At 38.0% G+C, this 26429-nt stretch overlaps 1 protein-coding gene across 1 annotated transcript in view; it reads right to left on the bottom strand.

Annotated features, from left to right (window-relative positions):
• Positions 1 to 1879: 1879 nt before the first annotated feature.
• LOC101140953 (mitochondrial adenyl nucleotide antiporter SLC25A24) overlaps positions 1880 to 26429 on the bottom strand; it is a 66703-nt gene continuing 42153 nt past the window's right edge. The window contains exons 5-10 of the mRNA XM_019039334.4: positions 24556 to 24714; positions 22072 to 22224; positions 15350 to 15457; positions 10612 to 10779; positions 6110 to 6260; positions 1880 to 3893 (exon numbers count right to left, since the gene is read on the bottom strand). Of these exons, the coding sequence (XP_018894879.2) occupies positions 3709 to 3893; positions 6110 to 6260; positions 10612 to 10779; positions 15350 to 15457; positions 22072 to 22224; positions 24556 to 24714 (924 nt within the window). The 3' untranslated portion in view covers positions 1880 to 3708. The remainder of the gene's footprint in view (positions 3894 to 6109; positions 6261 to 10611; positions 10780 to 15349; positions 15458 to 22071; positions 22225 to 24555; positions 24715 to 26429) is intronic.

Raw genomic sequence — 26429 nt, 5'->3', positions numbered from 1 at the left:
CTCTAGGGCAGGGGCAAAACGCCCCCAGTCTCTTTGCTAAAACATAACAAGAGTCACCTTTGCTCCAGTTCCCAACAAGTTCCACACCTCCATCCTAAATCACCTCAGCCTGGATTTTATTGTCCATATTGCTATCAGCATTTTGGGCTAAGCCATTCAACAGCTCTCTAGGAAGTTCAGAACTTTCTCACATTTTCTTGCCTTCTTCTGAGCCCTCCAATCTGTTCCAATCTCTGCCTGTTACCCAGTTCCAAAGTCACTTCCACATTTTCAGGTATCTTTTCAGCAACGCCCCACTTTATGGGTACCAATTTACTGTATTAATCCATTTTCACATTGCTGATAAAGACATATCCAAGACTGCACAATTTACAAAAGAAGCCTCATAATCATGGCAGAAGGCAAGGAGGAGCAAGTCACATCTTATATGGATGGCAGCAGGCAAAGAGAGAGTTTGTGCAGGGAAACTCCTGTTTTTAAAACCATCAGATCTCATGAGACTCATTCACTATCATGAGAAGAGTGCAGGAAAGACCCACCCCCATAATTCATTCACCTCCCACCAGTTCCTTCCATGACATGTGGGAATTGTGGGAGTTACAATTCAAGATGGGATTTGGATGGGGATAAAGCCAAGCCATAACAGGTGCCTACTAAATGCACACTGCAAGAACAAATGAGTGAGTGAATGCTGGTGGAATAAATGCTGAAGTGGCCTGGGGTTAGTGGCTGTGGCTTAGTGTCTGGGTATAGGACTCTGGGGCCCACTGACAATCATCTTTGTTTACACTGTGGTCAGAGAGCTGGTCAGCTTGGACTTGAGCACAGTGGAAGGGGCTAGGCTGGGAGAACATCATAGGATGTGCTCTCCCAGAGAGTGGCCTAAATGACTTCAGACTGCTCCACATGTCTGAGAGCATATGGCAAAGGAGGGTTGCTCCCTCCACAGTATTTTTACTCCTTTGGCGCTCTTTTCAAAAAAGGAAGTTCCATGAGAACAAAAGGGCTGGCAAAGTTCCTATTGGGGGATAAGGAAGCCATGCCACATTTTTACAAATGCAACCTAATGCCAAGCTCAAAGACAAAATACTGTAAAGTACAATCTCTGCTTGCATAAATTTATTCTCTTGACTGGGAGACAAGACTAATAGGTGAGAAACAAATATGGCAGCATTTTTCTAACAAAGATTCCCTGAGAACACAGGAGCAGATGCTGGCAATTGCACACAGAGCTGCCTTGTGCAGCTGTGGACAGGGACAGGTGTGTGGGCAGGGAACTACCAGTGTCTGCTACAGCCATCTCACCTGTCAGGTATCCAGGTAAGCGAGAAGCTTACAGAAATAACTGATAAGTTATTTCTGAAGTCTGTAGTATTGGAGTTGAAATGCAGAATTTCTCTGCAGTCTTATGTTTTAATTTTTAAATCAAATTTTGGATGTAATCTGCATTATGAAATTTTAAAAAATTACTTACCAGTGAATTCAACTTAGAATTTTTTCCCACAATTTCAAGACAAACTGATACTCCACGGCAAAATGAGCCTGGCCAATCCTGAGGCTCTGGGTCCCCCTTGGTACTGTGAACCCCAGAGCTGTAACTCTAATGGGTAAATGTGGAATTTTTATATCACAAAAAATATCATCTTGTGTCAAAATGCATCATACAGACAATATCTACAAAGGCTGCTCAGGAAAGGCCAAAATGTTTGGAAAGACTACATGGAGCCAGCTGTATAAAAAGCATGATTCAAACTGGTGCCAAACATCTAAGCTAGCTAAGCTGTAGGACACAATTTTTGCTTTATTTATAATTTTTTTTTCAATTAGGAAACTGAGACTTAAGAATTTTCTCTAAAAAAAATAAAAACTGGAAAACAAGTAATTTTAGAAACAAATATATATTTTTGATAGAAACTGTAAGTAAATATTCAGTACTACCAGAAATATACTATCTTCAACTCTCGGCTTTTTTCCAAAAGATACACAATCATTTTTTGGAAAAGATACAAGATGTACAAACAAATCACATTCATACCTTACAATTTAAATTCATAATGAACAATGAATATTTTCATATTTTCCAGGAGTCTGAAATTTCGAAGTTGTTAGCAAAATTATTCATTTCCATAATTTTTATGAGTAAAAATAGAAAGAGCTGATCATGTACCTTAATATTGTCACTTTATATATTACTTAAAAGTACAAATAACCCTTAAAGTAGAATCCCAGGCTTATCATATTATAAAAATACTGAGACATTTATCAAACATAACTAATATAAATGAAACTACATTTTTAAAAATGTTTCACAAACACCAGTCCATCTTTCTGTTTGGTTCAGAAAATAAAAGAGGTAGGTTCAAATAAAGAAAATGCCTATTACGTCATTAGATTTTCATTAAAATGCTGGCAATTTATAACAGAAATTATTAGAAGTGAAATGAGTTTAAGAACTAAATTAAAAACTGATAATAACTTCAACTAGTAAATATTTTTCTAAGTTTTAATCACACAAATAAAAGATATTTGACTATGAAAATGGCTTTAGTAAAATAAAAAAAATGCTCTCATTATTATAAATTAAGTCTCCTATATCCTAACATGTTCCTAAAACTTGGGGCAAGAGAGAATATGAATGTATACGTTTACAAATTGGGCCTTTCATTTAAATATAGGTATCTAATGTATAAGAGTAATACATACTACTATTAATATGTATCTCTCACCTTTGTGCTGCCCATATTGAAAACAGCAAGTTCAAAGATATTCAACAGTGAGGGAGAAATAAGCACATCATTTGCTCATGATCAACCCACTTCATGCAATTAAAAAAGAAATTTCAGGTTACTAAGAATGGTCCCAAGAAATCTTCCTGACTAAAACGGAATCTGATTCAAAAGGTAGGAAACAAAGGACAAAGGAAAACAAAGATGCTCTTCAGAAGCGGATACAAGTCAAAGGATTTCGTTTCCTGCTGCTTTTCAAAGCAATGGCAGGATAAACAGAATCTTTCAAATAAGTTGCCTTGTGTTGATAATTTAACAGTAATATACTGAAAATTAGTGTATAACTCCAGGAACCATATAATGGTACATGTAAAATGGAAAAGTGCCCACTGAAATAAATATAATTTCATCACTTCTCTTCAGAAATTCTACCACTGTGTTCATTCCTATTCAGCTGAAAGAAAAATAAGGACATAAACCCTACACTTATTTGGATGCTTTTGCTGTAAGGCATATTTTAAATGTAATGATTTTCTATTAATGGTTCTACAAGGAAATTTAAAGAAATCTATAAAGACATTCAAAATATATAAAACAAGACATTTAAATATAAAGGAACTGGCATAAACATGAACCACCGGAAATAAAGATTAATGATTTATAACTCTAACACACAAAACAAATTTTGTTCAAGCCAGTACATTTTCAGATTTCGGATTCAGGGCAGAGATTTGCAGGATTATTAAGAAAGGATAAAGTATAATTGTTTGGCCTTTTCAAAACACATTAAAACTATGATTTTTAACATTTCTGTGTACATATAATTGAGCCCAAAAGTTTGATGTGACCATTGTTATCATCTTCCCTTTTGTGAAAAAAATGCAGCTTCTTTTGCCATAGACTTGTTTCAATTCGAGGAGAAAAAGTCACTCCAGGGATTGTTGAAAGTTTCAATTATCATGCTAAAGCAAAAAATGCAATGTCATTTCTGGGTTACTCCTAAAGTTTGCTTCATATTTTCATAAACCACATAACTGATGCCTACAGCAGGGAGCACCTTCATGAAGTTTGGGGTGATGCCTCTGTAAAGTCCTGGTATTCCTTCTTTAGAAATGATTCGTCGAAAGAGGCCAACCATGTTCAGCTGTGGGGAACCTTCTAACATGGCTAAAAAATAAAAAAAGAGGGTAATTTAATATTCAAGTATGTTTCATTATTATGACAACAAACAATTATGATTCAGAATGATATTCTAGAATACAGTAAAAGGACAACATTTATTCCAAGAAGCCCAAGACAATATCCCTTTTATGATCCTCTTTGTATAGCACCGAACAGTGAGTGTCCTAACTATAGTAACGATGGTAATAATAGTTATTTATTAATTACTATGTTCTAAATACTGGGTTAATTACCTTCCATACCAATCTTGCAAGGTAAATATTATATCAATTTTATAAGTGAGCAATTCGAGGCTTAGAAAGATGGAGAAATTTGTCCTAAAAAATCTAAGTAGAAAATGTTAGGGCTGAGATCCAATGGTCTGACTCCAAAGCTGGTACACTTTCCAAGATCCCACACTGCTACTGCTGCCTCCTTACTAGACAAGCGCTGAAGAGAGAACAGTTAAATCTCGGAAGTAAGGGGAGTATGGAAGAAGCTCTGGGAAGCTTGGGAAAAAGCACAAGGACCTGGGCCCTGGAAAGGACCTCAACAAGCAAGAAGAGAAAGCGAAATCCAGTGTTGCTGGCACAACCAAGACAACGAGAGGAGCACCATGTGCTATAGAGATGCAGCTGATTGTTGTATGTGGTTATTACACAGAGAGTGAATACAGTGGGGCCAGATTATTAAAGGCTTTGAAATTCCCACTAACAACTTTGGAACTGACACCGAAAGGCTGCAAAGATGTCTGAACAGATGTAAAATGATCAGACTTTTAGGTCAGAAATGACAATCTATCAGCCATAGACAATCTATCAGCCATATCAGTCATGCAAAGTTCTGGATCAGAGCTGGCAGACAGGAGGGTTGGAATCAGACTGCATGTGTCTGAATTTCAGTCCCACTATTTACCACAGGTGTAATCTTGTGGGAGTTACTTAATTTCTCTCTGCCCCAGTTGCTCATCTGAAAAATGGGGATAATGTTAGTATTCCCATCCCCAAGATGGTTATGATGGTGAAATGAGAGAATACACAAGAAACGTGTAGTTCACTACTTTGTGTTTTTCTCTACAGCCATGACTGTCTCTCAGCTCCTCAAATACACCATGTTGGTGCCTGCCTCAGTGTCTTCACACATGCTTTCCCTCAGCGGTAATGTTTTCTGTTCCCACTCCACTGGCCTGTGCCCAGCTAACTCCCACTCATCTTTCCAGTCTCAGCTTCACTGACAGCATTCTGCAGCGCCCAAGTTAGGTTATAGCTCCTTGCTCTGTGCTCCCCTAACAAAAGAGGAGTTGGTTTAACCAGGTTGTTTACTTGCTGGACATAACGTCTTCTCTACTCTACACTGGCGGGGCCACATCTGACTTGTTGACTGCTCTACCCCTAGCATCTGGCAGTGTCTAGAATGGGACAATGGCTCAGGGAGTATTTGCCAATTAGTGACTGACTGCTTGGCTGGGGTTGCTGTGGCTGGCACTTGGAAGGGAGGTTGGGAATAGAGCTGTAGATGCCCAAGGTGTACTACTTAAGAAAACAATGGATAAGACTGACCAGGGAAAGCATCAAAGAGAAAAGAAAGGCATTTGAATGCATACTTTAATAGAGTGGGGATAGCAATAAAAGCCAGCAAATGGTAAAAGTTATCAATGGGCAGGCAGAACAACCAGGATGGTACAGTGTAATCAAAGCCAACAATGGAGACAGTGTCACAGTGAGGAGGAATCACAGCTCAAAACTTGTAGGGTCTACGCAACACTAAAAAATGATTCCAGCCACCATTTACCAAAAATTTAACAAACCCAAGATGCTTTATTTATATTGTTGGTAATTCTTACAACACTGTACAATTTTCATTCCCATTAAAAACCCCAAGAAGTCTGAGGCAAGGATCTGAACCCAAATCCATCAGATACTAAAGCTTATAATCTTAAAATGTGCATGTAACACAGTCAAAAAAATAGGACTCTGTTTATGTATAAGGCATATGTATGCATACAGTACATATGCAATGCTTCTGTCACATTAAAATTTCATGACGAGGGAGCATTTAGAAAAAGAATTTCTGAAAAGATTCCTTAAGGAGGCAATAATGAAAAAAAGGTTGAGAAATACTGTCTTAAAACTACAGTCTGCATCTTAGTAGAACTTGGAGTTCTAAAAGCACATTACTGGTGCAGCACTTTTATCGGTGTGGTTCTGTAATCAAAAATTCACCTTGAGCCTGCATGCGAGTTCTCACCAAAGCCAATGGGTAGCTGGCCAGCTGACCACAGGTGCTGGATAAGGCACCGCATCCCAGCAACACCATGACTCCAGGGTTTACAGAATCTTTTGCAAAATTATCCAGCCAATAGGACTTCAAGAGCTGCCAGAGAAATAAAGAAGAAAATAATTAACGAACTCTACAGCTTCAATGTAAACATTTTCACAGCTATTCTCAACCTCATGAGAAGCCCCATTTCTGCAGGATGAGGCCACACATTTGCAGAAGCAGCAGGCACTGCAGGAGGCAGTGACTCTGTGGAGAGGTGGGAGGCCACTGGGGATGCAGAACACATGAGGTTTGCACCGGTTACTGACATTCTTCTAAACAAACGTGAACTGCATACCAAACGCTGCAGGATCTAAAGAACACCTCTTATGGTGAGTATTAATAAAATAATATAATTCTACTCATTGTATCTCATTTTACACGTTACATGTATTTCATTTGAGCCTTACAAAAACTCTTACATAAATCTATTATTCTGATTTTAGAAATGAGAAAAATTCATCTCAGCGGAGTTTTTGTTTGTTTTTTGAGATGGAGTCTCGCTCTTGTCACCCAGGCTGTAGTGCAGTGGCCCAATCTCGGCTCACTGCAACCTCTGCCTCCCAGGTTCAAGCGATTCTTCTGCCTCAGCCTCCTGAGTAGCTTGGATTACAGCTATGCCCACCACTATGCCCAGCTAATCTTTGTACTGTTAGTAGAGACAGGGTTTCACCATGCTGGCCAGGCTGATCTCAAACTCCTGACCTCAGGTGATCCGCCCGCCTCGGCCTCCCACAGTGCTGAGATTATAGGCATGAGCCACCACACCAGGCCCAGTGTTTTTTAAGAAGGACTCAGAACCAGGCATGCTGATCAAAAGGCCATACTTTATCCCTGTTACTCTAGGTCCCTGTATTTCATTAGAAGGCAATAATTAGGAGAAACTGTATAAAATATATATGATAATCAATTTTTTAAACATAAGATAATTTAAGTATAAAATACATGTTAATATGTTATATAACTAGTTTAACTTTTTAATTTTTTAATCCTGTAAGACTAAAAATTTTAAATCCTACAGGATTAAAAAATTATCTCAATGGATTAAAAAATCCATTGAGTGCATTTCTCAATGGAAATCTCGCAGGTTAGAAGGAAATGGAATGTTATATTCTATGTTTTGAAACTTAAAAAAACTGCCAAACAAAAATACTGTATGGGCAAAACTGCCCTTCAAAAAAGGAGAAATTAAGACTGTCCCTGACAAACAAAAGCTGATACAGCTTATCACCACTAGACTGGCCCTACAAGAAAGGCTAAAAGGAGAAACAAAAGGATGATAAATAGCAACACAAAACCACAAAATATGAAACTCTACAGTAAAGGTCAATATTTAGAATATTATAAAATCCTATAGTATTGTAATGAAGGTATATAAATAACTTGAAAATCTAAATTTCAAAAACAAAATTTAAACAGAATTTAAAGAAGAAAAGCATAAAAAGTAACTATAAATCTATGTTAAGGATATACAATATCAAAAGACATAAAGTTGGTGGGGAGGAGGTGAAAGATGTAAAGAAATAGAGTTTTATATACCACTGAAGTTAAGTTGTAAACAGCTTAAAATAAGTTGCTATAACTTTAGTATGCTTTATGTAGTTGCAATGGTAACCACAAAAATAGCATCTACAGAATGCACACAAATGGAAATGAGAAGGGAATCAGAACATATCACTAAAAAAAAAAAAAATCAACAAAACACAAAAGAAGCCAGGAAGAGAGGAAGGGAAAAACAGAAAAGCCACAGGACAAAGATAAAAGGCAGCTAGCCAAATGACAACAGTAAGTCCTTCCCTATCAGCAACTGCTTTAAATGTAAATAGATTAAATCCCCCAATTAAAAGATATAAATTGCTGAGTGAATAACACATACAGAATCAACTATACCTTATCTATGAGACTCACTTTAGATCTAAGGACACACATAAGCTGAAAGTGAAAGGATGGAAAAACATATTCCATAAAAATGGGAACCCAAAGAGAAAAGGGGTGGCCATAATTACATCAGACAAAATAGACTTTAAGACACAAACTGTCACAAGAGACAAAGATGGACATTACATAATGATAAATGGGTCACTTTACCAGGAAGAAATAATAATTATAACTTCATATGGACCTAATATTAAGCTCCTAAATATATGAAGCAAACACTTACAGAACTGAAGGGAGGAATAAACAGCAACACAGTAATAGTAGTAGACTTCACCATCCCACTTAATGGTGTTGGGGAGGACATGGAGAAATTGGAATCTTGGTGTACATTGATAGAAATGTTAAAAAACAAAAAGGTCTAGTTACTATGGAAAATGACATGGAGGTTCCTCAAAAACTTAAAAATAGAATTACCATTTGACCCAGAAATTCCACTTCTGAGTATATGTCAAAAAGAACCGAAAACAGTATCTTGAAGAGATATTTGCACAACCATGTTCACTGCAGCACTATTCACAATAGCCAAGATGTAGAAACAATCCAAACGTCCATCAACAGATGAATAAAGAAAATGTGATATATATACCCAACAAATTATTATTCAGCCTTAAAAACAAAAAAGTCCTGTTGTATGCTATCATATGGATGAACCTTGAGGAAACTATGTTACATGAAATAAGCCAGTCACGGAAAGAGAAACACCACATGATTTCACTTATACAAGGTATTTAATGTAGTCAAACTCATAAAACGAGAAAGTAGGTTACACAGCGCCAGGGTGAAGGGGAAATTGGGAGCTGTTGTTTAATGACTATAGAGTTTAAGTTTTGAGAAGTGAAAAAGTTCTAGAGATCTGTTGCACAACAAACCACAAACAGTTAACACTTACTGTACTATATATTTAAAAATGGTTAAAATCATAAACTTTATGTGTTTTTAATCACAATTTTTTAAAAAACTCAGCACAAGAAGTAAAGTCCTAAACCATACCACCTCACACCTAAGAGGATGGCTAGAATAAAAATAAGCTTTTTTAAAACGGAAATTAAGTGTTAATAAGGACGTGGAAAAACTGGAACCTTTGTATGTTGCTGGTGAGAATGTAAATGGTGCAGCCACTATGGAAAACAGTCTGATAGTTCCTAAAAGCTAAACACAGAATGACCATATGGCTCAGCAATTCCATTCTGAGATATATACCCAAAGGAATTGAAGGCATAGACTCGAACAGATACGCAGATGCCAATGTTCACTGCAGCATTATTCACAATATTGGAAAAGTAGAAATAATCCAAATGCTCTTCAACAGATGAAGGACTAAACAAAATGTGGTATATACACATAACGGAATATTACTCAGCCATGAAAAGAAATGAAGTTCTGATACATGCTACAACATGAACAAACCTTAGAGACATTATGCTAAGAGTAATAAATCAGACACAAAAAGAAAAATACTGTATGATTCTACTTATAAGATATCTTGAATGGGTAAATTCCTAGACATAGAAAGCAGATTAGAGGTTACCAAGGGTTTGAGTTACAGAGGGTAGGAAGTTATTGCTTAAAGGTTAAGGTGTTTCTGTTTGGAGTGAGGAAAACAATTTGGAAATAGTGTTGATGGTTGCACAATATTGTGAATGTAATTAATGCCACTGAATTGTACACTTAAAATTAGTAAAATGGCAAATTTTATATTTTATAATAATTTTTGAAAATTATGTAAGAAGCCAAAAACCATTTGCTTGTACACTTCAAATGACTGAAATGTAAGGAATATGAACTAAATCTCAATAAAGCTCTTTAAAAAAAAAAGTCGACTCTTCTTTTCATTACACATTCCACTCTTCCTCTCCGCTGTAGCTTAGGTCCCATCCTAACCTGCACCCTGGCTCATGTCTATCGCAGCACAGATAACCACGCTGAGTGTTAGTCGTTTGTTTGTCCCCCCCACCAGACCTTCAGTTTCTTCAAGGCACACATTGAGTCCTTTGAATCCCCAGATCCAGTGTCTAACCTAGTGGTTTGTATAGTGTGTGCTCAATAACTTTGTGAGATTCATAAATTATTAAATGATTTAGATTGCAGGGTTGATCCAAGATTTGTATTCTTCCGTACAAGGAATGAAACTGTATTACTCATGTTAGTCACATTAGTCACTTGGCTTAATGTCAGATTTTTGCAAATCCAAAACAAAGGAAAAAATCTCTAGAAACACCTTTTAAGGTGAACAACTATACCTAACTTTGAGTCTACTCTTCATTAAAAGCAATTCCCAAGAAAATCTAATACAAAAGTGACCCCATGCATATTCACACTCAAGTTACTTGAAAGTTCAAATAACACATGCTTGAATTTACTTCTGGTCACACACCGTTTTCTGGTATATATCTACTTCTTCATATAAAGTCCAATTCTAACAAGATCTAACTGCATTTTCCAATTCAAAAGATTTCTATAAACTCACCTCATACACAGCAAGATCTATGCCTGCATAAGGTATGATACCTAATAAATTGGGAACATAGCCTTTGTAAAAAGCTCCCAAGCCTTCATGTTTCAAAATCTTCTTGGCACAATCATATATTCCAGCGTATTGCCCAGTTTTGCCTACAGCCAGCCTGGTTTTCATAACCTGGATATAAAAAAATAACAAAATATGATTGCTCATATTAACTCTACCATCATGGAATTCAAATGAAGTAATTTTACATGGAACAAATACCTAGCATATATTGTCACTCAAAAGACTGTACAATTTGTTGATACATTCTCTTTCATGTATTACCTCTATTGAGGGGCTAAGACCACAGCCAGAGAGACCCGTTTACTGCAAGGAGGATCTGATGAAGGAAGTGACCAAGGAAATGGAAGCAAGATAATCTATTGATGTCTTAACAAAACTGACTGGTGACCACCTGCATCTGGAAGGTGAGGGAAATGGTAGTATAAAGGATAACCCCAGTACTTCTAGCTTGGAACACAGGATGGGGCAGTGGGAGTTGGGAAGGTGATACTATTAACTGATATGGAGGATATGAGAGGAAAAATAGGTATCAAGATTTTTTTGAGAGGTGTGTGGAGTAATATAAGCAATCATATTAAGATGCTTAAAAAAAGCTGTATTAGCATGCATACCACATATCGGTGAAAATTGTATTTATCTTGCTTAAGTCATCAGTTACTAAAAACCCCTCTGCTATATCAATAAATTCCACATCTACAATATTATTTTTGCTATAAAGCAGTAGTTGGAAAACTTTTCCTGTAAAGACTAAATAGTAAAATATCTGTCGTTGCAAGCCTAAAATATTAGGTCTCGGTTGTATATTACTTTTCTTTTGTTTTTGCCTACTTTTTAAAAATTGTACTTTAAGTTCTGGGATACATGTGCAGAACGTGCAGGTTTGTTACATAGGTATACACGTGCCATGGTGGTTTGCTGCACCCATCACCCTGTCACCTACATTAGGTATTTCTTCTAATGCTATTCGTCCCCTAGCCCCTCACCCCCAAAAAGGCCCCAGTGTGTGATGTTCCCCTCCCTGTGTCCATGTATTCTCATTGTTCAACTCCCACTTATGAGTGAGAACATGTGGTGTTTGGTTTTCTGTTCCTGTGTTAGTTTGCTGAGAATGATGGCTTCCAGCTTCATCCATGTCCCTACAAAGGACATGAACTCATCCTTGTTTATGGCTGCATAGTATTCCATGGTGTATATGTGCCATATTTTGTTTATCTAGTCTATCACTGATGGGCATTTGGGTTGGTTCCAAGTCTTTGCTATTGTGAATAGTGCTGCAATAAACATACGTGTGCATGTGTCTTTATAGTAGAAAAATCTATAATCCTTTGAGTATATACCCAGTAATGGGATTGCTGGGTCAAATGGTATTTCTGGTTCTAGATCCTTGAGGAATTGCCACACTGTCTTCCACAATGCTTTAACTAATTTACACTCCCACCAACAGTGTAAAAGCATTCCTATTTCTCCACATATTTGCCAGCATCTGTTGTTTCCTGACTTTTTAACTAACTGGCGTGAGATGGTATGCCATTGTGGTTTTGATTTGCATTTCTCTAACAATCAGGGATGATGAGCCTTTTCTCACATTTGTTGGCTGCATAAATGTCTTCTTATGAGAAGTGTCTGTTCATATCCGTCACCCACTTTTTGATGGGGTTTTTTTTTTCTTGTAAATTTGCTTAAGTTCCTTATAGATTTTGGATATTAGCCCTTTGTCAGATGGACAGATTGCAAAATTTTTCTCCCATTCTGTAGGTTGCTGGTTCACTCTGATGATAGTTTCTTTTGCTGTGCAGAAGATCTTTAGTTTATTTAGATCCCATTTGTCAATTTTGGCTTTTGTTGCCATTGCTTTTGTGATTCAGTCATGAAGTCTTTGTCCATGCCTATGTCCTGAATGGTATTGCCTAGGTTTTTTTCTAGGGATTTTATAGTTTTAGGTCTATGTTTAAGACTTTAATCTATCTTGAGTTAATTTTTTGTATAAGGTGTAAGGAAGGGGTCCAGTTTCAGTTTTCTGCATATGGCTAGCCAGTTTTCCCAACACCATACATTAAATAAGGAATCCTTTCCCCATTGCTTGTTTTTGTCAAAGACCAGATGGTTGTAGATGTGTGGTGTTATTTCTGAGGCCTCTGTTCTGTTCCATTGGTCTATATATCTGTTTGGTACCAGTACCATGCTGTTTTGGTTACTGTAGCCTTGTAGTATGTTTGAAGTCAGGTAGTGTGATGCCTCCAGCTTCGTTCTTTTTGCTTAGGATTGTCTTGGCTATTCAGGCTCTTTTTTGGTTTCATATGAAATTTAAGGTAGTTTTTTCTATTTCTGTGAAGAAATTCAATGTTAGCTTGATGGGGATATCACGGAATCTATAAATTACTTTGGGCAGTATGGCCACTGATTCTTCCTATGATATGATATTGATTCTTCCTATCCATGAGCATGAAATGTTTTTCCATTTGTTTGTGTCCTCTCTTATTTCCTTGAGGAGTGGTTTGTAGTTCTCCTCGAACAGGTCCTTCACATCCCTTGTAAGTTGTATTCCGAGGTATTTTATTCTCTTTGTAGCAATTGTGAATGGGAGTTCACTTGCGATTTGGCTCTCTGTTTGTCTATTATTGGTTAATAGGAATGCTAGTGATTTTTGCACATTGATTTTGTATCCTGAGACTTTGCTTTAAGTTGCTTATCAGCTTAAGGAGATTTGGGGCTGAGACAAGGAGGTTTTCTAAATATACAATCATGTCATCTGCAAACAGAGACAATTCGACTTCCTCTCTTCCTATCTGAATATGCTTTATTTCTTTCTCCTGCCTGATTGCCCTGGCCAGAACTTCCAATACTATGTTGAATAGGAGTGCTGACAGAGGACATCCTTGTCTTGTGCCGGTTTTCAAAGGGAATGCTTCCAGCTTTTGCCCATTCAGTATGATATTGGCTGTGGGTTTGTCATAAACAGCTCTTATTATTTTGTTATACATTCCATCAATAACTAGTTTAGTGAGAGTTTTTAACATGAAGTGGTGTTGAATTTTATCGAAGGCCTTTTCTGCATCTATTGAGATAATCATGTGGTTTTTGTCACTGGTTCTGTTTATTGATGAATTCCGTTATATTGATTTGCATATGTTGAACAGCCTTGCATCCCAGGGATGAAACCAACTTGATCATGGTGGATAAACTTTTGGATGTCCTGCTGCATTCAGTTTGCCAGTATTTTATTGAGGATTTTCACATTGATGTTCATCAGGGATATTGGCCTGAAATTTTCTATTTTGGTTGTGTCTCTGCCAGGTTTTAGTATCAGAATGATGCTGCCCTCATAAAATGAGTTAGGGAGGAATCTCTCTTTTTCTATTGTTTGGAATAATTTCAGAAGGAATGGTATCAGCTCCTCTTTGTACCTCTGGTAGAATTCGGCTATGAATCTGTCTGGTCCTGGGTTTTTTTTGGTTGGTAGGCTATTAATTACTGCCTCAATTTCAGAACATGTTATTGGTCTATACAGGGATTCAGCTTCTTCCTGATTTAGTCTTGGGAGCGTGTATGTGTCCAGGAATTTATCCATTTCTTCTAGATTTTCTAGTTTATTTGCATAGAGGTGTTTATAGTATTCCCTGATGGTAGTTTGTATTTCTGTGGGATTGGTGGTGATATCCCCTTTATCATTTTTTATTGTGTCTATTTGATTTTCCTCTCTTTTCTTCTTTATTATTCTGGCTAGTTGTCTATTTTGTTAAACTTTTCATAAAAACAGCTCCTGGATTCATTGATTTTTGGAAGGGTTTTTCGTGTCTCTATCTCCTTCAGTTCTGCTCTGACCTTAGCTACTTCTTGTCTTCTGCTATCTTTTGAATTTGTTTGCTCTTGCTTCTCTAGTTCTTTTAATTGTGATCTTAGGGTGTCGATTTTAGATCTTTCTCGCTTTTTCCTGTGTTGCCCACTTTTTAAAAATGTAAAAGGCATTCTTAGGTCAAGGGCTGTACGGAACAGTCTGTAGGTCTGTGTTTTGCCAGCCTATGCACTAATGAAAGGATGTCTAATTAGGATAATCACCATATAATCAAATCCTGAGATTCCATTCTTAAATTTATGGTACAGAAACTCTTTGGACAGGAATGGCAGCCAGCCTCTAAAGTGGCAGCCAGCCTCTAAAGTGACCCCCAGTGATATTTGTCTCCGGTTATTAACACCATTATACCAGCCCCTCCTACACTCTACCAGGGTTGGTCTGTATGATCAATGGAATACAGCAGAAGAGGCAAAAGATATCAGCTTTCATCTTAGGCACTCTCTCTCTCTCTCTCTCTCTGTTGGACCACTGACTCTAGGGAAGCCAGCTACTGTGTTTTGAGGATACTCAGGCAGCCTACAGAAAGGCTCACGTGACAAGGAACCGATGTTTCCAGCCAATGGCCAGTGAGGCCTGGCAGCAACATGAGTGAGCCTGGAATCCGCCTCCAGCTGATTCCAAGCTCTGACTACCATCTTGACGGTGGGCTGTGAAAAACCCTGAGCCAGAGGCACCCAGCTAAGCTGCTTCCAGATTCCTGACCCAGAGAAACTGTGAGATGATAAATGCTTGTTTTAAACTGTTAATTTTGGGATAACTTGTTAGAGAGCAATAGACAACCAACACGAACACCATCACACAGTCAGACTTTACAATGGTACTCACCTCCATTGGATATATAAAAGTCTGTGCAGTTGCTCCAGCCATGGAACCAGAAATAAATCTCTCAAATGTTCCTATTTTTTGTCCTTCTTCAGTAAGTAACTTCTTGTACTGTATAAATAAGTTTTAAAATGCACATTACTACCTGCTGTGGACTGAGCTGCACCCCCACCAAATTCATATGTTGAAGCTGTAACCTCCCATGTGATGGTATTAGGAGATGAGGCTTCTGGAGGTAATTAGGGTTATCAGGTCATGAGGATGGAGCCCTCATGACAGGATCAGTGTTCTTATAAGAGCAGACACCAGAGAGCCCACTCTCTCTCTCCCCCCTCACATGTGCACCAAGAAAAGACCATGTGAGCACACAAGCTGTCTACAAGCTGAGAAGAGAACGCTCACTAGAAATCAAACTGGCTTGGCCCTTGATCTTAGGCTTTCCCGCCTCTGAAACTGTTAGAAATAAATTTCCGTTGTTGATTCCACACACTCTGTGGTATTTTATGGCAGCCCAAGCCAACTAGACAATCCTAGAATACAAATCAGCTCCTAGAAATCAATAAATTGACAAATGTGATGATGTGTCTCGAAATGTATACACTACATTAATAATACATAGCAGAAGAGCAAGGCCTAAATGCTAATACACTCAGTGACTGGACAGTGGTTTTCAAGTCAGATTTCCACAAAACACAGATGTCTCCCAGATTGGACCAAGTTGCTCCTTTGCTGAAACAGCATAACAGCATTCTTCCCCAGATGTACAGAAAATACAAGGTTAATCAACTTTTCACAATGTTTGGATATTTTCCCCACAGTTTTTAAAAAGATGAGTTTATTTTCACCAGTGCAAATAAAATGAATAAATAGGTGACAAACAAATATTAACAAAACAATTTATAAAAACAGTTTTTGTAGGCAATACATAGAATTATACTAACCTATCAAGCCCAGCATCTCCCTGGCTATCAGTACCAAAGTGACCCAACATAGCTAACTGGACCAAGGGTATAAATATGACCCCAATACAGCCAAAATAGTGACTGGCCAGTATATTAATATCATGGGATTGAGAGTCAGGCAGACCTGAGCTGGAACTCCAGAGCCACGTGGCCTCAATCAAGTTCATGAACAGGTCCACATTGTGGTTTCCTTGTCTGTGATAACAGTACTTACCTCACAGGTTTATGGAAAGGATTACAAAAAAATAATACTTGTAACACGGTTAGTGCAAGTCTGAACACCCAGCAAATGTTCAGTAGATGTTATTATTATTATTAATATACAAATACACTATCTTTACACAACTTGGAAAGACATTCTGCCCAAACATAGACCATGGGAATTAGCCAGGCAAGCCAGATTCCTTCTCTCAGAAATGTGAGGGGGTCTCCAGAGGTAAGCAGCTGCTGTCACCAGAGGGACAAGGGGAAAGTCAACAGAGCGAAGTGGACTCATGCATGGAGAAGGGAAGGGGGAAGTCTCACCTCCTGGACTTCTCCAGGGATCCTTCCCCTACATGATCCATCCCCACAGTGATGCCCATTCCTGTGCCAGCCAGTTTCTGTTCCCTGGGATCTAAAGTGCCCAATGCAACAACATACGATAACTTTCTCCTAGCAAATCTGTGTTTTGCTGCTCATGATAAAAATTAAGTATATTATCATTTCATGAGATTCCCAAATACCAGACATTCCTCCCCAGAGAGATCACTGCTTCCAAGGGCTCTGTTTCCTGAACTACAGAGTGTTACATAAAACTCCTCTTCTGCATAGGCCCTATTAATTTTCCTGCATGTCAGATTGTCAAAATCATTAAACATAATTTGCTTAAAAACCTTCCTGCACTTTAACAGTAACTTTGAAGGTACCTTTTATACCTTGGACCCCCACAGCACCTATCAAAAGTACAGAGTAAACATTTAGTGGCTGATGGAGGATAAATATTTAAAGGATAAGTGCTTGAGGCTCCTATTCCCCGAAACATACCATACACAAAGGGAAGACTTCAGGACAGAGCCAAAAAGTCAGGCACTGTGCCTGGTATGTAAAACTGTGTCACCAAGCTTAATCCCCATCTTAGAGATGAGTAATAGTCACAGAGACTTTAAGTAACTTGACAAGGCTACAGAACTGAACCTTCCTAAAGGAGACTTAACTGAGCCCTCAAAACCACCCTGAAATCCTTTTGTCTATCTCAGTTCTCTCCCATTTGTTAGACTAACCATTTTGATCTTCTCCATTCTCCTCCAGCTTCCAATACCACTTCCTCCCTCATTCTCAGATCACATCCTTTCTCAGGAGCTCAAGAAAGAGTAGAGAGGCCACCAGGCAGAATATCTTGGTATTCTGCCCACCTCCTGCAAAATTATCCACAGCTACTCACATATTTTTTCTTCCCAAACAGGTATAAGAAGAGTTGTTCTTGTAATCAAAGGCTAATCCTTTTAACAGTCTCTGGATAGAACCTGTCTCCCCCAGCCCCTTTCCATGTCCCACTCCCTTTCCCTACACACAAACTCCCTTGAAACACCTACTGGGTTAATCAACCTCTCTTACCTATGTTTTCAACTTCTTTATTTGTATTGACATGCTTCCTTCAGCAACAGGCACATTAAAGTCAAATCAAAATCCTCCCTCCAGGCCAGGCACGGTGGCTCACTCCTGCAATCCCAGCATTTCGGGAGGCTGAGGGAGGAGGACCACTTGAGGTCAGGAGTTTGAAACCAGACTGGCCAATACGGTGAAACCTCACCTCTACTAAAAATACAAAACTTAGCTGGGTGTTGTGGTGCACTCCTGTAATCCTAACTACTCGGGAGGTTGAGGCAGAAGAATCACTTGAACCTAGGAGGCAGAGGTTGCAGTGAGATGAGATTGCACCACTTTACTCCAGCCTGGCTGATAAAGTGAGACTCCATCTCAAAAACAAACAAACATACAAACAGAAAAAAAACAAAAAAACAAAAAAACAAATCCCCTCCACCCAACATCTTTCTTATCTATCACCCTCTCCCTCTTCTAGTTTCCTTCTCTTCACTGTCAAACTCCCTAAAAATGTGTCTCTACTGTCCAAGTTTCTTCACCTCCCGTTCACTTTAAGCTCATTTCAGCATGGTTTCTCAATTCATTACTTCACGGAAGCATTTATACTAAGCTTACCTATCTCTGGGTTGAGAAATCCTAAAAGATACTCTTATTATATTCACTACCCAGTAGCACTGACCCCCATGAAACCGTTTTCTTCCACTGACTCCTATGCCATCCCTCTCTCTGGATTTTCTCCCATCCCTCTCTCTGGATTTTCTCCCATCCCTCGAGCTATTTCTTCTCAGTGTCCTTTGCAAGTTTCTTCTTTTACTTCTCCCTTTGGACTTATTCCTAGAATTCTTCTCATTTATAAGCTCTTCTTGAGTGATCCTGCCCATTCCAATGGCTCAACTCAGCAACAACCTCTCTATCAAAGATCTCTCTCTTAATGGCTAGCTGATATATCCAATTGCTTACTGGACAGCTCCCTGTACATGTCCCATACATCTCAAACTCAGCAGGCACAAAATGGAACCTGATATTGTATTCTCTTTGAATGCAGTCACTCAAGTTAGAAATTAGAATATCATTCTTGACTCTTCTCTTTCTCACCTCCATATCCAGTCAGTCAGTGAGTTCTGTTGATTCTACTTCCAAAATATTTCTCAGTTCATTCCCTTCTCCATTCCTTAAAGACATCACCTTATACTGGTGTTCATCATTTCTTACCTCAATTATTGAAATATTCTCCCTGCCTCTAGTCTACCTCACTCTCCCCCAACAATGTCTCCCCTCTTTTTTCAGGTTGATATTCCTTAAATGTGAATGTACTCATTTCACTTCCCTATATAAGATGCTACAATAGCCCCTACCATATTCAGAATAAAATCCAGACTCCTATTACATTTGGCCCCTGTTTATCTGTCCAGCTCTCTTTCATCATTATCTTTCCAGAAACACACTCCACCACTCTTGAGGCACAGTGAACCACTTCCAGTCTCTTCAGTGAGTGATGCCTTCTTGTGCCTACATTTCTGTCCACATGCTGCTCCTTCTGTTTCCAATCCTTATCTTCCCCTTATTTATTTATTTTTTGAGACAAGGTCTCACTCTATCACCCAGGCTAGATTGCAATGGTGTGATCCCAGCTCACTGCAAACTCTGCCTCTCGAGCTCAAGTGATCCTCCCACCTCAGCATCCTGAGTACAGGCACACACCCCCATGCCCAACTAATTTTTATATTTTTTGTAGAAATGGGGTTTTGCCACGTTGCCCAGGCTGGTCTTGAACTCCTGGGCTCAAGCAAACTACCTCCTAAAGTGCTGGGATTAGAGGCGTGAGCCACCACGCCCGGCTCCCCTTCATCTTAATGGCTTGAGATTGAGGCAAGCTTGAGCTCAAATTCCAGTCTGTCAGTTCTGTCTTTTCATTTACTTAATAAGGGTTTCCTGGCACTGGGCAAGGTGCTAAGAATACAAGTAGCTACTGCCTAAGGAAGCTCACAGTCTCACAAAGCAGATAAGTACAGAGAACATCAGAATTCAATGTGAAAGTGCTGTAACAAAAGGAAACTAGAACAGAAGGCTTCCCAGAGGAACTAACTCCTGAGTAAGTACTAAAGGACATTCCCCACCATATGACATATAGAAAGAGGAAGGGTGTCTGTGTGTGTTGCTGGAGCAGGGTCAGGAGACAGGGAGTAGCAGAAAGATGACCATGCATGGTGGCCATATTGAGTGGGAGGCACTCCTGGGACATGCAAGCAGAGATGCTGAAACACACAGTTCACAGGTAGACCTACAGTGTTGAGATAAAGAGGAAGTTGTTGGAGTGGAAAACAGTCAGTACAGAGATGGCAGCTGAAACCACAAGAACACTACCCCACACTACTACACTGTCAATGATACAATGACACTACTATGGTAATGACAACCCACAGAGAACACAGGTTTACCCCATACTGATGATGTGTTTGACAGAGCTACATACCAGGTTGAAAAGATCTTTTTCTTAGTTTCCTAAAGTGCTAGCTATTCAAGGAACAAAATCTATCTGAATCTAAAAGTGACCTAGTTACATACTCTGGGAAATTCGAGAATATATACAACCTATTTACCCCGAAGTAATTTACAATCCACTGGGAAAACAATGGGTTTTCCATCATCCAGTGAAAAATGGGATATTCTGCAATTCAGCACTCAAGGGAGGCTGGACAGGGGAGGAACTGGTTTTGGTTGAGATGCTTACGATATGCTTGTCACAGGAAGGTGGCTTTTAGAGATCCCCGAGGGATGAATGGACCTTCAGCAGGAGGAGAGAAAACAGCACCATAGGTCCAGAGCCCATAAGAACACTACACCACACTGTGTAGACAGCTTTCTCTTCATGTCTAAGAAAGTTAGTGTGCAGAAATCACAATACTATAAAGAGGTCTCAGGAAGGAGCTTGGGTGGACAGAAGCAGACGATGCCTGTTGGTGGTATCCAAGGTAAGAATCTGACAAATGGCATAAAGCAAAACGTGCATATTTGCTTGCAATACCCATGGACTTTCAAAAATACCAAACTTCTTGCATACTGAAATAACTGCATTGAATATTTATTTATTTTAGGCTCTGGCTTTCCGATCATAAAATCCAAGTATGTGGTCAGAATAACCTAAGGGTATCTCAAACATTAGCCCTTAATAATCATGATTTGAATCTTCAAACCTTCATATAAGGAAAATAGCCTTCCCAAGGATAGGTTCTAATTAAAATCCTGGAGACTAGATTTTCTTTAATTTTTTTTTTTTTTTTTTTTTGCTTCTCTATTTCCTAGGCAAAGAAAAGGATACCACTGGACTTCGTAATCTTCTCAAGAGTATTCTGTTGCTCAAGAACAAAACACTCTCCAGAATAATCTAAAATCTACATGGAATAATACAAAAACTATAGGGGGGAGTTGAATTTCAAGGCCCTAACAGTCCTTGATAAACAACGATGGAATAAATAATGGAAAACATAATCTGTGGCTGCTCAACTAGACAGTTCTGCTAATGACCATAAAAAGAACCCAAATTCTAAAACTTACCTCTGTATTTCCCCTTTACATTGAGTTAGGCTGAAGAGATAGCTCAAATAATCCAAGTTAACAAAAGCCGACAGAGAAGTGATTCAGAGGTAAATGCATTTGTTCATTCATTGACTCATTCAACACTCGCTTGAAACTTATCACATGCCAAGCTCTGTCTAGGTGCTGGAGTACATGGGGAAGAAGCCACGCCCCTGCCTTCATGGAGCTGTCACTCCAAACTCAGCTCAATTTTACAGCAACGTCAAATTACACAAAGGACTTCAACTTATAAGTTTTCCTTCCAGAGGTTAGATTGTGACACTTTCATAAAACTTATGTTAGTGTGCTGCTTCTGCTCAGGATTCAGAATGAATAAACTAAAATTCTACCCTTCCTTTAAGAACTACTTAGAAAAAAAAAACTTTATAAATAATATGATGAATTAAGGATCCCATAACTTGGTCATGAGAAATCTCTGATTTTATTTAGTCTAATCTCCTATAAGTGATACTCCTTATGGAGTATATGTGAAAGATTATCATGCATTAAAACAAGAATCCCAAAAGCATTATACATTAACATTTATTGAATCCATTTACTAACTCCTCTTTGTTAATAAATTCCACAGGTGATAACAATTACCTGTTCATATGCCCAGAATTTAACAGCTGTCTCAGGAGCAATTTTGATGACGTTTGTACCATTTCCCCTCCAAAGCGAGCGGATACCTCCTTCTTTTACCATCTGTCGAAAGCCACCAAATATGTTCATTTTGTCTGATTTTGAACCGTGAACCTAAAAATAAAAGCAGAATGATATAAAATGCTGGTGGCATATTACTATTACTTTTTCTAAAACAACCACACAATCTTTTTCAATACCGTTTCTAACTGCAAGAAGATATATTTGAAAATAAAATATAGAAAGGTTGAAAAATATATATAATGATGAGAGGGAGTATTGCCATGATTTTAGAGGCCTGTCTCTGACTCTAAAACTAAGAATAATTGGTATCTTCAGTGTGAGAAAGCAGAAAGAGAAGACAAGAAGAATATTAAAATTATGAACAACCTTCATAAGATAATATTAACTAAATTATGTATCAGGCAATGGATCACCCTTTGAAACATGAAGAAGCTCAGTTAAAGAGAAATAAAAAAGTATACTGCAGATAATAATATTATATTATTACATATAATTTAATGTATGTATATTATTACATATAATTTAAAGTAATATGTTACTCCCTCTCCTCAAGAAGTAGTACAGACATGAACTGTAAATGGGTCTGAAATGGTTTGGATATTGTGTATATCAGGGCTACCAACACTGGAATGCATACAGCCTGAAACCAAAAATAAAAATTGCACCCTCTTTGGCATATTTTGAGGCCCTCTCTAGGCAATAAATTCATTACAACATGTACCCATCCTGTGAGTACTGATAAATTACTTGGCTTATACTACAGATGTGGTAGTCACTTAAAAATACTGTACCTTATGACCACCTACAGATAGAAACCGATTAAGTCCAATACACCAAAAATAATTAAACAAATCAGCTATTCTTCTGATTGTTTCAGCTCACATAAAAGGGGTGACTACCACTAAACAGACACACACACACACACACACACACACACACACACTCACAGAACGGGTTGAATTCTGAAGGCCAGCCATGTGACCAGTACGAAAATGGGCCCCAATAAGAACTCTGCACACCAAAGGCTCAGGTGAGCTCCCCTGGTTGGTCTGCAATATTCCATGCCTAGTGCCACACAACAGTGCCAGGAAAGTAAGACATGGAGACTCCACAGGGAGAGGACAACAGAAGCTCTGCCCTATGTGCTTCTTTACTTGACTGATTTTCATCCGCATCTTTTCCCTGTAATAAACCATAACCAGGGGTAATAAGCTTTCAGTGAGTTATGTGAGTCTTTCTAGAGAAGTATCAAACCTGAAGGTTGACTTTGGAAACTCCTCAAATTTGCAGAAACTAAATTCCAGAGAAATCCATTTTATTTTAAATAAATAAACTTCACAATAAAATAGGACAAAGGAAAAAATAAATGCTTATTCAAGTTCTCTAAAAGTCAAGTTACTACTGTTCCTAAAGAAAAACACACACCAATCCCCTCTCCTTTTTCTTTAAAGCATTAGCTTTGCCCCTAAATAAATTTTGAGATTTGGGTACATTCTGAAGGAATGCTGGCTTAAAACAGCGTCAGAAATCTTTTTGTACAGAAATCTACAGACAAATATAAAAAGTGTTGACCATAAGTATAACAAAGTTTTAAAAATATTTTGTGAACAACTACTATGTTCCAATAGGTTATTCCAGTGTACCAGACATTATCACATACCTGATATTGCTTGATTCTTAAACCATTCTTATTAGATATTCTTATCCCCATCCCAGAATGAAGGAAAATGAGACCTCAGAGGTTTCATGCAGCATGAGAACCAGGAGCACTGGAGGCAAAGATACCCCATTCCCCCTCTCATTTGTTGTAAAGGAAAAGTAAATTCTCTGGGCCTCGGATTCCCCCTGGAAAAATGATAAAATACCTACTTCACTGGGCTGCTGCAAGGATTAACTGGGTTACCACAGTGAGCAAATACATATTAATTCTTTTCCATTCCCTTTTTCCACTCTGGCCAGCCCAATGCTACACTGCTAGTAAACAGCAAAGTCAGTCTATAAAGCCAGATCTTTTTCTGCTAACCTCAGCTTTAGAATAATTTTCAAAATTACATTGCTGCTCTAAGATTCTAGATTTCAAAAATACTTTACTTTTGATAAAGTATATTAAAAAGAAGGAAACTATAAATAAGGAGAATCCTACAACAATAGCTAGAGATATTTTTTGAATTAAATGTTTGAATAGTCATAGAATGCGAAAGATTAAAAGTTCACTACACACATGTACTAACAATTTAAGGTTTGGTACACTGCCATACTTACATGGACTGAATTTAGAGTTAACAGCAACAAAATAGATTTATTTTTTAGGGTATAAAAGATTATTACTGAGAAATTTTAAAACTTCTTTTTCAAAGCACCACATTTCTCATTGTTTTAGAATATTTAGGGCAAACCTGGACACATGATAATAAAGCTCACCTGCATCATGATTTTCAGACGGTCCAAAGGGGCAGTGCTTGTTCGAGAGACAGCACCAGCAATGCCTCCTGCCAAAAGCTGCCTCCACCATTGTCCGGACTTTTTTTCGTCTTCCGTGAATTCATCTGGAATAGTTAAGCTATCCCCTATGTCAATTCCCTGTTAAAATGAAAAAAAGATCCCCATGCGCCTTAGTTAAAAATAATCCCAGAAGACGTTTTGTTTTAGAGAAGAATCATGTTATTTTCCAGTTAATATGAACTTCATTCCCTAGAACTTATACTAAACCAATTTGAGTACATAGATTATAAGTTGTCTACTCACAATGAACAAAGTACAGTATCAGTTCACAAGAAATGAAAATAAACAGTAATTACAAATATACAAAACCAACAGCTACAACTTTCTTTCATTCATCATAGATTCACAGTATGTTTTCTTCTCTTGGTCTAGGTTAGAATGAAAGGGCAGCATTTTATCATAGTCAATCTTTTTTATTGCAACCATTTTTCATAAGGCTAGAAAACCAACTGGTGATGACATCTTTTAAGAAATTAACTCATCAATTCTTAAACAATACTTCCTTTATCTCAAATTTATATCCACATCATACTTTATACCATGATATGTTTTAAATACGTAAATAAAAATTAAAACTGTGTGTGAATACCCTTAAACTCATTTCCTACTGTTTATAAAAATATTTTTATAAATCTAACTTATCATTTAAAACATGCAATAGATTCTATATAAAATTTAGCTAATGGAGAGGTATTGTTTCAAATCATCACCCCTTCAACCTATTCTACATTACTATAGCTTGAGAGAAACTATAATAATATTTTTACAATTCTGTTATCTAAATTGTTTTGGCAGAAAAATTTTTACAGGCAAGAGTGCAACGGGGAGGAGCTCTCCTATGGTAGTAACCCTCTCTTCCTTCATTTTACTATCAATAAAATGGAGATACAATTGTAGTCTCAACTGTTATCAACTACCTTAAAAAATACCGTAAGAATTATGTAAATAAAACTTCACATAGTGTACAATTTATCTAGGCAACTGAACTACTAGTATAATATTATCTTATACTCATAGCTGAGAAGGCACTAATCACCAACAATTTTATAACGCTTTATGTAAGCTTAGGCATTGTTACTAGTGGCAATGTGAACTCCTGACTTCATTTAATGCATATTTAATTTAGTCAAATCTGAAGTGTAGAAGACAAGCCCATAAAGAAAAAAAAAAAAAAAAAAAAAAAAGGCCGGGCACAGTGGCTTACGCCTGTAATCCCAGCACTTTGGGAGGCGAGGCGGGCGGATTACAAGGTCAGGAGATCGAGACCATCCTGGCTAACATGGTGAAACCCCATCTCTACTAAAAATACAAAAAAAATTAGCCAGGCGCAGTGGTGGGCGCCTGTAGTCCCAGCTACTCCGGAGGCTGAGGCAGGAGAATGGCGTGAACCCCGGAGGCCGAGTTTGCAGAGAGCCGAGATCGCACCACTGCACTCTAGCCTGGGCAACAGAGCAAGACTCCGTCTCAAAAAAAAAAAAACAAAACAAAAATAAAACTCCTTCAGAGAGTTCCCAAGGGTTTCAGGAGCAGATTGCACAATAATAGAACTTGGTTTACATCAGTATGCAGAATATTAATGAAACAATCAAAATTTGAAAGTTTTGTGGAAAACAAACTGGTATGAAATGCTAAGCAGATGAAGCAAAAAGATTCTGTAATCTTTAATGAATATTGTTAAGTGCCTTATGCCAGAGATAAACCTAGGCAATCTGACCAAACAAGGACACAGATCCTCAGCAACCATGAGGTGCTGAGATTATTTGGACAATATAGTACCTATAAAAAGTAAAAGC

This window comes from Gorilla gorilla, chromosome 1, assembly GCF_029281585.2.
Source record: "Gorilla gorilla gorilla isolate KB3781 chromosome 1, NHGRI_mGorGor1-v2.1_pri, whole genome shotgun sequence".
NCBI classification, from domain to species: Eukaryota; Metazoa; Chordata; class Mammalia; order Primates; family Hominidae; genus Gorilla; species Gorilla gorilla.
Note: the sequence above shows the minus strand (reverse complement) of the source record. Positions and strands in the feature narration are given on the sequence as shown.